Below are 14,034 nucleotides of genomic sequence, written 5' to 3'. Positions count from 1 at the left end.
CTGTGACATCAGGTTATTGAAGCCCAGGGCTGTGAGCTGCCTTCCCACTGGGCCTACAGAGTGTGCTTTGCTTTTAGGAGCAGCTGTCGGCACCCAGGGAGGACCCCTGGATTGGGAATGGAGCCCACGTGGGCTCCAGGGCTGGCTCTAGTTGTCAGCTGGGCCCCTGGAGGCCTCACCTCTGGGAGCTGCGCTGCCGCCTGCTGCCCAAGCATAAAGGAACAGCCAGGTGGCCCTTGTGTGCCAGCAGCCCCAGGGCTGGGGCCAGGAAGGGAAGGGGCTGCCGCGGGGATCAGGGACGCCGGTGGGGAGGGCGGCAGGAGGCTTCCCTGAGCTCGGAAATTCCCGGGTTCTCGCTGGAGCCCCGACCCCCCCAGGCTGGGCGCCCCCCCCCCTCTCAGCGCCCAGGGCCCAGGGCGGGCCGTGCGGGGAGCGCCCCTCTCTGCCGCCCTCTGGTGGCCGCGGAGCGCGTCGCAGGCCGCTGCGGAGAAGGTGCCCCTCAAGTCCTCAGGGCTGAGTCACTTGTGTCCCTGGTGGAAATTGCCTGTATCCCAAGAAGCATTCTGTGGTTCCAGCCTCATCTTTCACCTCATGTCCTCTGGTTTCTTGAGGCAATCAGGAATTCTTTAAGGCTAGGGGAGTCTTCCTGAGATTTTACCTTCTTTGCCATTGCATGAAGTTTTAAGTTGTGTTTTGGGGATGTGTGGTAGACAAGGGACTGAGATGAAGATGTTGAGCAGAGAGAGCAATTTATCTTCCTCCTTGGGTCCCATCTACAACCTTAGTTTCCCAGGGTCGTCAGGAGTTTTCAAAGAAAGATGCCAGAGGTAGTGACATTCCTGGAGAACATGGGTCTGGAACCAACCAGGCATGATGAGTCTGGGCTTCTGTGCATTTGCCCCTGAGCTCAGCCCATCAGCCTCAGCAGGGAGGTGGATGGGCAGGAGCCAGGACGCAGGTGACAGGGATGCTTGAGGAGATGGCAGATGGACAGATGCTGACAGGCTCCTTATCTCTAGCTCTGGAACCCCCTCCCCCACCAGGCTGCCTTGGGTCCCCCCCTTCTAGTGCTCAGGGCTCATTAGGGACTGCCTGTCTTTGGGGAGACACCCAGGGGGGCAGGGTGCATTGGGTGGGCAGGGGGGAGAGGAGGAGGGAGGGACCCCAAGGAAATAAGGGGGGAGGAGGGCTTGGGATGCCTGGGATTTGAGCTGGGGTCCCCTGATCCCTGGGGTGCTGGGCAGGCTTGGCCCGGACACTGTGATGGGCACAGATACTGAGGTGCTGGGGGTGAGGGAGTTGGGGTAGGGTGGGAAGGGATATTGAAAGAGATTGGGTTCTACTGATTTAGGGGCTTACTAAGGGGGGCCTGGTAAAATTGGATCCAGTGAATTTACGGAGAACTTCCTATGTGCAAGGAGCATTAACAGTGCCAGGAGGGGACATAAGAGGGACACATATTTTTGTTCCCCTTCCTGTATTTGAGAACTCACACATCTAATCCCTGGACTGGTTGCCCCACATGTGCCTACCTGAGGGGCGCAAGGAGATTCTGGGGAGTTATCTCCAAGGATGCTGAGGCAGTATCCCAGGTTCTCTGCTCTGCACACGGCACCCCTCCGGCAACACACCTCCTGTAGCCCTCCTTCCTCTCCTCACCTCTCCTCTCACAGAATGCTCCAGACACCTACATACCTGGCCTAGGGGATCCTTGACTGCCCTCCCAGAATTCCCAGTCACTCTCAGTAGAGTAACTTGGAGTAAGTCTCAGGCATAAGCCTCAGGGATCAGTCTCAGGACCAGCTCCGTCAGCATAGCAGGCAGGGAGACAAGGCACCCGGGTGTACCAGCTGCACGAACTCTGAGACATTAAGGCTGAGCTCAGGCCTCCTTTGATGGCAGCATCATTGGCTGGGGGCGGGGGGGGGGGAGGGCAGGGGAGGCCGTGTCCATATCTACGTAGGGCCCCTGGGACTCCCAGGTGGGCACAGGAGGGAGCCTGGTGCAGCCCTGGCAGCAGCCTGGCCCTGTCAGCTCTCTGGGCCCATCCAGCAGCAGTAGGTCCTGAGAGGGGCCCGGGCTCAGCAGGAGCCAGGAGGGAGGGCAGAGGCTCCTGGAGCCACTCTGCACCCCCCTCCCTGGCCTGGCTCCCCCTCCTGCTGCACACCTGCCTCCTTCTCTCTCCCTGTCTGCTCCCTCACCTCCTCCCTGAAGCCCTGGCTTCTTCCTTCCATTGTGGCCTCCTTCACCTTCACCTCTGTAGATGCATGTTTGTCTGGGGGCCTGTCTGTGTGTCTGTCTGACTCCAGATGTTCTGTGGTCTGAGATTTCCCAGGACTGGGTCTGCCCTCAGCTCCTCCTTCTGGCTGTCTCCCTGCCTGTGTCCCTCCTCAGGGTCTGAGGGTCTTTCTTCCCCTCACATCTGTGTGAGTCTCACCCCGGGAGTCTGTCAGTGTCTCCCCCTGCATGTCCTGCTGTCTGTCTCCTGTGCTGCCTCACCCATCCCTAGTCCCTCTCTGCCCTCCCTTCTAGTGATTTCCCTGCTTCTCTCATCTGTGTATTTCAGCCTCTCCCCTGTCTCTGGCTCACAGCCCTGCCTCCTTGGCCTCCGCACTCAAGGTTCAGAGACTTCCTGTGACATCACCTGGGTGGGCCCACCTGCCAGGTCTACCCCTTTGTCCCTCTCCTCTAGAAGGGACTTAGGATCCCAGCTCTGCAACCTCTGCAACTCCCCAGCCCTGGGACAGTTCTTTTTCTTTTCTTTTTTTTAAATTAAAATGTTATAATTAGTTACCCACAAAAGGAGGGAGTGAAGAGTGGGGAATATACAGGGAACACAGGAGCACAATGGCAAGGCAAGGGCCCTAGCTTCTGTTCTGGAGGAGTAGGATGAAAAGAAAATGCATAGCTGGAGCTGGGGTGGAAGAGGGATGGGGGCACTGTGTCTGTGTCCTCCCAACTTCTGGGAAGCACCTGCTGTCCCTGGATCTCTTACTTACCCTGGTGCCAAATTTCCATTTCTTGTCCTGCCTCCGATCCTAGTGGCTCTTTCTTGGGCTCCCCCTGACTTGTTTTACCGTGATGAATTTTGAAATAGGATGAGGCAGTGGTGCCCCTTTTCCTTGAGACCCGTGGCTTATGGGTCCATCCCATGTGCATTCAGCCCTGCGTGTCTAAGGAAGCCCCACCTTGTCCATTTCTGGGACTTTTTGTTTCTGTTTGAAGGCTACCTTTCTGGGAAGGAAGAACCATCTTCCCCTGGTGTTTATTTCAGGGTCTTGAAAGCCCTCCTTAATGATTGTCTAGAGCAGGTATGTCTGTAGGCAGGACTAGATCAAGTCCCTCCTGGTGAAGTTTAAGCCTGTTTGTTCCCTTTTAGTTTTATTCCTGGGGTGATTCAAAACCAGGTGACGGACCTGGGATGGATGGTGCTGGTAGAGGAACCTGTAAGAGATTCTGGGAGGGGCACCTGGGGATGGAGGAGGTGCTTCCATGCTTGTTTACAGGACTGCAGAGTGGACTCTTCAGCTGGATCTGGGACTGGCCTCCATACACCACAGGCTGGGCTCCACCGGGCTCCCCACACTCTCCTCCTGCCAGCCAGGACCTCCTCCTATACCCAGGACCCTGGAGAGCGTGGTAACCTCTAAATTCACCTCTTTCTGTCAACAAAATCACCAACAAAGCCCCATTTAAGCCCCCAGTCCACCTCCTCATCATGCAGGGCTCCACTGGTCTTGCATTGCCCACCTCAGCTTTCCTCTTAGATTGTACCTAATCCATCTCCTGCACCATCTCCCATCTTTCCCATGGGCCCTCCTCCCAAGGGCTCTACCTCCCCAAAGCCCCGCCTCCCCTGGGCCCCACTCCCTGAGGGCGCCCTGTGAGCTGCACTCCAAGTCCTGACTCTGCTTGACCAACCTCTTTCCTCCTCCCTGGGTTTGGCTTGCACTTTCTTCTCAGGTCTTTCTCCTCTGAGGCAGAAGAAGCCCCTGAGTAAGTGATTTCTTCTGTTTATAGAGTTGATAAGAAAACGGAGTCAGAACCAGAGAGGAAGAAGCCTCGGCTTGGAGCACTACTGGCTATGGAAGCCCCGTAGGGTTTGAGCAGAGGGTGTTTCATGGAACCAGAGCTAGACTTTGGTTTAAGGAGTGCAGACCAGAGACCTTGTGAGTTTAGGAAGGGCAGGTAGTTTCTGGGGTCAGAGGGATTTGGAGGCCTACACCCTATTCTCATTCAGACCAGAGGATTTTCAGCTCTCCTGAAGAAAATCTGAGTTAAGGGAGTTTATTCCTTGGTGCTTCTCCCCCCAGCGTCCTCCCACCTGTTTGCCCTGCCCTCCTTCCTGCCCTTTCCTTTCTGACCTGGTGCACAGCTTGCTTTCCTCATCTGTGTCTCTCCCACAGGGCCCAGCACACAGTGTGCTTACACAGGTTCTCTGAATGAATGAAGATTCTCCCACCTGGCTCTGCTGCCTCCTTCATGTTTTGCCTCACTTTCTTCCTGGAGATTCTGAAAGTCTCTATGTCATATCTCCTGTCATATGGAGGCCATCCGTATGGACTTTGCAGAATAGCAGGCCTAGTTTGATAATGTGGTCCCCATGGCCAGAGAGCATTTGAGGGGCTTCTTCCTCTAGGCTCAAGGAGCTAAATATCTATTTTTACAGCTGCTGAAGGTATCTGCCTGCCTTTCTTATCTAATTTTACAAAGTTGTGGTGGGGATTGATTATAGAGCAAGTCAGGCTGTGAAAGGAAAGATTACCAAGGTCCCCTGGGGTGGGGTCATTAAAACACTGGGTGACCAAGAGGCAGTTTGCTGTTATCACAAAACATATTTGCAACGTCTTAATTTTGAAGGCTCTTGGAGTCTTAAACTGTTCTCCACCCTACCCGACTCCCCACCATCGCATACACTGTGGGCCATACCTCAACACAAGGAGCCTAGACAACACTTGGAGATATGTGAAACCTGTTTTATTGATTACATGTGAAAAATGTTATATTCTAGGTTAATTTCTCTTGCCACCTGGCAGTTTTTGAACGACTTCTCTCCATTATCAATAGACACGTGTTATGTGCTTTTAGAAGGCAGTTTCATTATAATCTTAGTTTAAGCAGAATCCTGGTACAGGCTAATTTCATTCACCAAGTATATTCCAAATTGAAAAATATAACTTTTGGATTATATTCTTTTGGTTTATCCTTGTCTCTTTTTTCTTTTATTATCCCAGAAATCACAAGGCAGAGTAGGGATTAGAAAGACCTACGAAAGACGGATAGAGTGCCCTGGAAAAAGTAGTAGAAAAGGCCCTTTGTTATAGATTATGATGCCTGAGTTGAGGTGAGGCAGATGGGTCTTGGTGGAGAAGTCATATGGATCTATATTTGCAAAAGAAATCATGACTTTGAGGCATGATACCACTTTCATAGGACTCCAGTGATCTGGTATCTTTACTGCAACTAACCAAAGCAATACTAATTTACTTTCCAAAGGAACAGGTGGTGGTGTGGAACAGTTGCCTAGGGCTATGAGAGGAAGCAAGCTCAGTCTGGTGAGAGTGGACAGAGAGAGAGACAATTGAGTCCTTACACGGGAGGACACATTGTGTGCAGTATATTACTGAGGGTGTGTATTGGGAGGAGGTACATGGAAGCAGGAGCCATGGGCTCTCACCTCTCACAACTGCTGGTCTAAATGTGGAGACAGTGTATAGTGATGGATAGGAGCACTGGATAGGTTCCTAGATTTTCATCTTACAAGGAAAGGAAGGATTTGGGGAGATAAACAAAGTTATTTAGTAAGGCCTCTTGGGAAAAATGATGTGGAACAGTGCTCATTGTAGACCGAGTCCATCCTATATTGCAGTTTTAGATTGGAAAATAAGGTGGACAGGCAGATGGATTTCCTTCTACTGCTTTCTCCTTTTATTAGGAGGACTTTTATTAGGTGTTCTGTGTAGACAGGATTTGGGGTTGAGAAAATGAGTAGAGAATTGTGGAAGAAATTAGAGAATAAATTGATTTTCAACATTGACATCGAGATATCCTATCACTTTCTATTCTCTTAGTTACACACCCATCCTGGCTTCCCCAGCTCTCTTTCTGATGCCTGTTTGGAGAATCTCATTCTGATTCTTCCTGGTAGTGCATCTAGTTTCTGAAGACCCCCAGAAGAAGCTCAGGCTTTTCTGACTTGTCAAGTTGATCATCCTGTTTTGGTGTGATGTAAATGTTAATCTAAAACTTCATTCTGGCTCAAACGAGGCCTGTCAGGGTGTCAAATCATAAGTGAGGAACATTGCATCTCACTCTGTCTTCTCTAAAGTTATCCCACAGGGTCTAAGAAAAGTCACCTTTTCAGGACCATCCCAGAATGATACTAGATAATGTGGAGTCTATACTTCCCCTAAAGAAGCTCTGCCTATCTGATTGTTTACCCAGTTAATGGCGCAATGATACTAGTGTGGGGTCTGCACCTAGCAGGGACTACACAGGTATAATGGAAAGGAGACAAAAATGTCTTGGGCTGCATCTACATAGAGTTTGGTCTATATTTGGCTGAATGGATCAGTCTATGTACAGTTGGTCTGGAGCTTACTATGCTGCATCAAGAACATTTCACCAAATTGCAATTCAACCTCTTCTAGACTGGCATGGGATTTGGGTGATGTGGTACTGGGTGTGGCAGGGTAGATAGTGAGTTGGAGGAGGCGGCTGTGTTTCCTCTTGGTCTAATGAGCAGACAGTTTGTGGGCTGCCATGCCTTCAAGTTCAAGTGTTGGTTGCACCTGGAAATACTTACTTGCAGATTTTGGAATTCTAGCCTCATGAAGAGAACATGAAGCAGTTTCTACCCTACAGAGGTTTTATTTTATAAAGGGAAACAAAGACTCCTTCCAAGTAACATGAAAAAAGAATACAGTACAAAGTAAGATCATAGATGGAAGGATGCCTGGTAAGTGATTTCCTTTGGTGAGGTTGTTCTCAGAAGACTCCTGGGAGGTAAGTTGTGATATATATTTTATTTAGCATGAGCTTAATTTGGTTACTTCAGCTTTCTTTCCAACCTTTCAGGGAAAACATCTGACCTTTCCTTCTCTTTCCCTAGGAGAGAAGTTACACATTTATTATTACTACAATGGTTTCTCTCTTTGTTTTCTGTACAGACCAAGACTGAGAATTATTAGTATTAATATTAGTATTTTACATCTTAGTATCTAGGTATGTATTAATATCTGTAGCAAATATTTAACTGGATATGTCTAGTAGGGCAAACTGTATTTGCTGGTTGATGCTGCTGTGAAGTTTTTTATGTTTCTGGTGGGGGGATGGAAGAAAGACCTAGAAGAGGCTCTGTTTATTGGGTCATGGCCCAAGCTGAAAATGTACCTGAACTGATGTGTTTCTGAGAAGCAGTTATACACAATGCCAGGATGGGGTAATTCCTTTCTCTTTCATGCAGTCTTCTCAGGCTGACGAATGGTGAGCACAAGATACTGTCTTGCCAACACTGGAAAGTATTTGTTTCATCACCTGGGATGTTGACATTCTCTTGTCTCAACTCTTCATTTCTGGTCTCCTGTTTACAGCTGAGTTTGGCCCTTTCTATCTTTACAAAAAAAATCCTACTTCTAGGAATCTTATGATATAGTAGTCAATCAATATTATATATTCATTTTCTCTCTGCTAAATGCCTCTTTTGCGTGCTTGGTACAATCATGAGCAATATTTGACCTGGGTAGTGAGTGTTGGGGGTGAGAGTGTAGAAATCAAGAGGAGGAGGTATATGGATCCTGGCTCTGCCCTCTGGAAGCTTTTAGAATGTAAAGGAATTTAACTGAGTCACCTGCACATCAGGAAAAAGAAAGGGGAAATTAGTTTCAAGTGAGCATCAGAACAGGTTATAAGTGCTGGCAGGAAGGGGATAAGGGTTGGAGAGGGAGATCAGTCAAGATGGCTTAGGAAGGGCTTCCTAGACATGGGGTGGGGGAAGGAGAAGATCGTAGAATAGGATTGAGAAGAGCTAAAGGGTCAAGAGAGGCAGATGGGGTGAGGAGGGCCACCCTGGCAGGGCAGGTACTTACCCAGGCCAAAGGCTCACCCCAGGAAAGGTAAGTTAGGATGTGAGGAGCTAAGTTAGGAAAGAGGCGATGGGCCTGAGGGTAAGGGGAGATTTGGGTGGAGAAGGGAGTTCTGACAGCTGGGTCAGGGAGTTTGGACTAAATATAAACCATTGGAATAATCACAGATTATTTCAAGGAGAAAGGGCATTTCTGAACATGGTATTTGAAGATGATGATCTCTGAGTTGTTATAAGCTGGATTTGTGTTAATCTCTCTCAGGATTCCAAATAATGAGTTTGCTTTCTCTTCTGTAAGTTCGGTTATTCATTTGTTTGTTCAGCCTGCTTCTGTTGGAGTCATAAAACATAGTTATTTAGTTCCCAGATGTTTTTTCCTTTGAGTCATTCCACTGGTATCTCTATACTTTGACTATAGCCCTCTCTGCCTCCTCTTCAGTAAAAATGGGAAAAGCACAAGGACCACCCCGCACAACACAGTTGAGGGAAACATAAACTATCAAAAACATTACTCCTCTTTGACCTTGCCTTCCAGATGGTCCTCCTTTCGGATTCGGCGGGGTCCATGGATGGACTTAAGAAGAGCATATGACTTTCTGAGGTGACTAATGTCAGAGGGGCGTGTGATTCAACAAATGTGAAGAACCACTCATGTGTCTTTGTTGGGAGGTAGGTGGCTGTGGACAGTTCCCCAGAGAGAGAAACGTGGTACAAGCATCCTTAGTGCCAAATATAGGAGCCTCCAGGACAGTTGAAGAAGCTGAAGGAGGAAGAGGAGTTGGGAAAAGAGAAATAGGTTCAGAGGAAACTAGTAGGGGGATGCCTCGTCTTCCCTATTCTTCACCCTCTTTCTAGTAGGTATTCCTTCTTTGATATCCTGGTGATTACAGGATTCCAGTTCCCTTTCAGTTTAAGTCTCTTGAGTGCCTGCCATTTATCAAGGTCTGTACCAGGTCCTCTCACATTATCTCTGCAATTCCTATGTTGAACCTGCCATGCACAGGGTGGGGTCAGCCCTTTCTTCAGTAATGGCATGTTAGCACCATCACTTCCTGTCAGGCACCTTATCAATGCTTTTAATTTCCCCCTCTCATCCTTATCTCTATTCCATTTCCCCCTCCTCACTGCAGGCACTTGGTGTAGTGTATTTAACAAATGTTCTTCCAGTCCATGCTGTACACATGTAGTTAGATACATTCATCCACTCAACACTAAAGTGCCAACTCTGTCAGGCACAGTTGTAGGGTGCAGGGAATACAGCCAAGAGCAAAACAGAAAGTCTTGCTTTCATGGAGTTTACATTCTTTTGGAGTGAGACAACTCATAAACAAGTAAGTAAAACATATAGTGCCTTAAATTGTGACAAATGCTATGGGAAAATATAGTCAGGGGATAAGGTCGGTTATGTGTAGTTAGGAGCAGGTTGCAGTTGTATGTGGGGTGATTCAGGAAGGCTGGGCTACACGTGTGATTTTATCCAATGTAGTTCCGAGAGCAACTATGTGGATATCTGGGCTATGTGGTGCAATTATAGGCGACAGCCGGGGAAAAGGCCCTGAAGTAGTGTCCTTCCTGGAATGTTAGGGGGCCAGAATGTTCAGGAGGCCAGTGGCTAGAGAGAAATGAGTGGAAGGAGAAACAGAAGGCTGAGAGGTAGCTGTTTCAGTGACAAATACTGTAAGACTTTGTAGGTGGTTGTTAATGCAGACTTTGGCTTCTACTCTGAATAGAAAAGGGAAATCAGAGGAAGGTTTTCAGCAGAGCAATGACATGGCATTTTTTAAAGATTTTATTTATTTATTTGTGAGAGACACATAGAGGCAGAGACATAGACAGAGGCAGGCTCCCATAGCAGGCTCCTTTCAGGGAGACCGATGTGGGGCTTGATCCCTGGACCAGGGATCATGCCCTGAGCCAAGGGCAGATGCTCAACCACTGAGCCACCCAGGCATCCCAATGACATGACATTTTTAAATAGATGCATGTGTATCCTTGACAAATATACAGCATTTTTTGGCTTTTTGTAAATGTACAAATGGCATTGAGCTATATGCCTCATTTTACTTTACTTCTCCTACTTGTCATTTTTTTCTGAGATCTACCCACACTGTCTATAAAACTACCTTATTATCCATGACTACTGTGTCATATCTCATTGTGGACACATAGCACATTTTATTTATATATTTCTTTCACTACAGACACTGGCATAGCTCTCACTTCCTGGCACCACAAACCATCCTGTGATGAATGTGCTCACATGGGCTCCTTATAGACTCAGGAGAGAGTTTCCTTGGGGTGTGCACCTCAGAGGGATGTGGGGTGGGAGGGTGTGTGCATTCTTAATTTCACTAACATTATGTTTCAGGATGGTGACACAGTGACACTACCACCAGCAATTTGTGATGGTTTGTATCTTCTCACTGAATTCTCATGCTTATCTAGTGAGGAAGGTCAGGTGAGGACCCTTCTGGATGAGGAGACTGAGGCTTAGAGGGAGTGAGCAAATGCCCCGAGTTCATGTAGTTATGTGGAAGGGACAGGGCTCTTCCTTCATTTATTTCCTTCATTAAGAAAATATATTTGAACATATTGAGACCACGGTTTGAGAGAGATAAAAATTATTCCCTGTGAAAAATTACAGACAGTTACAAGTAAGTGTTTTAATACAAGCTCACAGAGCAGGGTAGATTCTCCAGGCCCCTGGCAGCTGATGTCACAGATGGCGCAAGGTATGTATAGAGCACAGTGTGGCCAGTGAAGAGATTGTCTGCAGAAGTGAGCTCACCTTCTCTCCTGGAGCCCAGAGAGGAAGGAGACAGAAGGAACTGTTCATGTTGTGAGCTACTGAGCTGGTAAGCTACTGAGCTCATTTATTTTCTCCCTATACATCACATTCTCATAACTGTGGACATAAAAACTGTCTACTTTTTTGACCACTTTTTTTGGAATTTTGGAATTTTGGAATTTTGCCTCCTCACTTTGGGTGAGGTTTACTGAATGTCAGAATTTGTAAAACCACCATCCAAGCTCTTCTCCCTTCTCAGTCCTGGACCTTGGGTGGCTGTTGCCCCCATTTCTGCAGTGTTTCCTTTTCAGGCAGCCTGGTCCTCTCTTTCTTGCAGGGGGTTATGAAGGCCCTGACCCTTGCTCCCTTCTCCTCTCTGTTCACAGCACCCTTGTTGTCCTAGGTGAGTAAAGGGAAGGAGTGGACTGTACATCCTTGGCCACCAGGACACCTGAATGGATGATGCAGTATGAGGAGAAAGGGGGACAAAGTGCCATCTGATCTTGGCTAGTTGATATAGGGGCTAGGGATTTATGACTGGGGGATTAAATTTGTATTTTAACCTCAGATGATATTTTAAAATGTCTCTGTAAATCAATTATGCCCACCACCCGGTGAATTAATGGGTCATAACCATGGCTAAGTACTGTACACACATCCCATTTGTGAATTATTGTAGAATACATTCATGCCCTATTGTGTCTTATAGCTTAATTAGCATATGAAGCTACATATGTTAGATGAACCAAAACAATTATGTTATATAGTTGATTAAAAAAGGAAAATGTTGGAGGTATTTGGCACTTTTCTCTATGGGGGAAAGCAGGGTTGATTTGCCTATCATGTCCTTTGGTGTCAGTTTCTGTGATATCTGAGCTGCAGAAGACGACATGAGACTTCTGAGCTTTGGTTGGTTGGTTGAAAACTACTTTTCAGGAAATATTTATTTCTTACTAGGCATTATGGTGGGACAGCACATACCAGATGAAATATGAAGCAGCAGCTTTGAAGCCTGAGCAGCGGAACTTAGCAGACCTAACCCAACTCAGCTTAATTAGCTTCACGGAACCTGATTGGAGAATTTGGCTCCCTGGGCTCTCTACAGCACTGATCCCAGAAACCTCTTCAATTCAGTCAGAATGCTGGGTCAGGCACTTCACATATTTGGTAACAAGCTGGTGCGCAGACGTCCATTGAAGAAAGATGAGACTGACATTGCCCCAGACAGAAGCCTGAGCACTATGGATTTAGTGGTCCTGGGTGTGGGCAACACAGTGGGTGTAGGTGTGTATATCTTAGCTGGGGAAGTGGCCAACAGTCAAGCAGGACCTTCCACCATGATCTGCTTTTTGGTGGCAGGCCTAACTTCTGTGTTGGCTGGGCTGTGCTATGCAGAGATTAGTGCTCGAGTTCCCCAATCTGGATCTGCATATCTCTACACCTATGTCACTATAGGTGAACTTGGGGCTTTCATCTCTGGCTGGAACCTTATCTTGTTCTTTGTTGCTGGTACTACCATTGTGGCCTGTGCCTGGTCATTAGCTTTTAACAACTTGCCTGGGAACCAGATCTCTCAGGCCCTGCATGAGAGCATCTCACCTCATGTTCCTCGGGTCTTTGCAGAATATCTAGACTTATTTGTTGTGGGCCTTGTGTTGTTGCTCATCGGATTGCTGACTCTGAGGATTACTGAGTTTTCCCTGGCCACCAAAGCATTCACATTAGTGAAAGTTTTGGTTCTTAGTTTTTTCATCCTTTCTGGTTTCATTAAGGGGGACCTGCACAACTGGAAGCTCACAGAAGAGGACTACATAAAGGCTGGACTCAATGACACCTCTAGCTTGGGCCCTCTGGGCTCTGGAGGATTCGTGCCTTTTGGCTTCCAGGGGATTCTCCGTGGAGCAGCTACCTGCTTCTATGCTTTTATAGGTTTTGACAATATTGTTACCAGAGTTGAAGAAGCTCAGAATCCTAAGTGTTCTATCCCCAGGGGCACTGTGATTTCATTGCTCATCTGCATTTCAGTGTATTTTGGTGTCTCTGCAGCACTTACACTTATGGTGCCTTATTACCAGCTCCGACCCGGGAGCACCTTGCCTGAGGTATTTCTCCATATTGGCTGGGCCCCTGCCTACTATGCTGTAGCTTTTGGATTCCTCTGTAGTCTTTCTGTCAGCCTCTTGGGATTTATGGTCCCCATACGTCATCAAGTATACATGATGGCAAAGGACGGCCTCTTGTTCCCTGTCCTTGCCAGGATCCATACAGGAACATACACCCGCATGGTGGCTACTGTGATCTTTGGCATTATTGCAGCAATCATGGCAGTCTTCTTTGGACTTACTCATCTTGCGGACCTCCGGTCAATTGTAACTCTGTTGAATTACTCCCTGGTGGCTTTTAGTGTTCTCATCCTCAGGTATCAGCCTGAGAGGAAGATTGGGGGAAATGAAGCACAGGTGCAACAGGAGAATGGACCTGAAGCAGAGAAGCTGACTCTACACGGAATATTTTTTCCAGACAACTCCACCCCCACTCCACTCTCTGGCCTGATTGTCTCTGTTTGCTCCTCACTGCTTGCTCTGCTGCTGACTCTTCTCTGCCTGGTGCTGGCCCAGTGGCCTCGTCTGCTATCTAGTGACCCAGTGTGGATCACAGTGGTTGTGCTGCTCCTGGTGCTCATCACTGGGATCACTGCGGTCATCTGGAGGCAGCCACAGAGCTCCACTCCCCTTTACTTTAAGGTACCTGGCCTGCCTCTCCTCCCACTTCTGAGCATCTTTCTGAATTTTTACCTTATGATGCAGATGCCAGCTGGCACCTGGGCCCAATTTGGTGTCTGGATGCTGATTGGGTTTGCTATTTACTTTGGCTATGGGATGCAGCACAGCCTTGCTTAACTCCACTGAAGTTAGCACCAAAACTGTAGCCCTGGACTTGAACAGAGCCAGTACACATTTGTTTGGACATCATCACACCTGAAGGCAGTCAGGTCCCCTGGATAATAATGGGGAGTTTTCTTGAGCTCATGGAAAACTAGGCCTCCCATGCGATATTGGTGGAGAAAAGTTAATAGAGCCATTCTGTCTTTTTTTTTAATAATAAATTTATTTTTTATTGGTGTTCAATTTGCCAACATACAGAATAACACCCAGTGCTCATC

The 14,034-nt window shown here is 47.8% G+C and overlaps 1 protein-coding gene across 1 annotated transcript; it reads left to right on the top strand.

Annotated features, from left to right (window-relative positions):
• Positions 1–11,248: 11,248 nt before the first annotated feature.
• Positions 11,249–13,771, top strand: LOC121480141 (cationic amino acid transporter 3-like). Its single transcript, XM_041736454.1, has 2 exons — positions 11,249–11,274; positions 11,829–13,771. Exon 2 carries the CDS (start codon positions 12,011–12,013, stop codon positions 13,769–13,771), a length of 1,761 nt encoding a protein of 586 aa, XP_041592388.1. The 5' UTR covers positions 11,249–11,274; positions 11,829–12,010.
• Positions 13,772–14,034: the final 263 nt, after the last annotated feature.

Source organism: Vulpes lagopus, chromosome 21 (assembly GCF_018345385.1).
Source record: "Vulpes lagopus strain Blue_001 chromosome 21, ASM1834538v1, whole genome shotgun sequence".
In the NCBI taxonomy this organism is placed as follows: domain Eukaryota; kingdom Metazoa; phylum Chordata; class Mammalia; order Carnivora; family Canidae; genus Vulpes; species Vulpes lagopus.
This window is presented reverse-complemented; position numbering and strand designations above follow the sequence as displayed.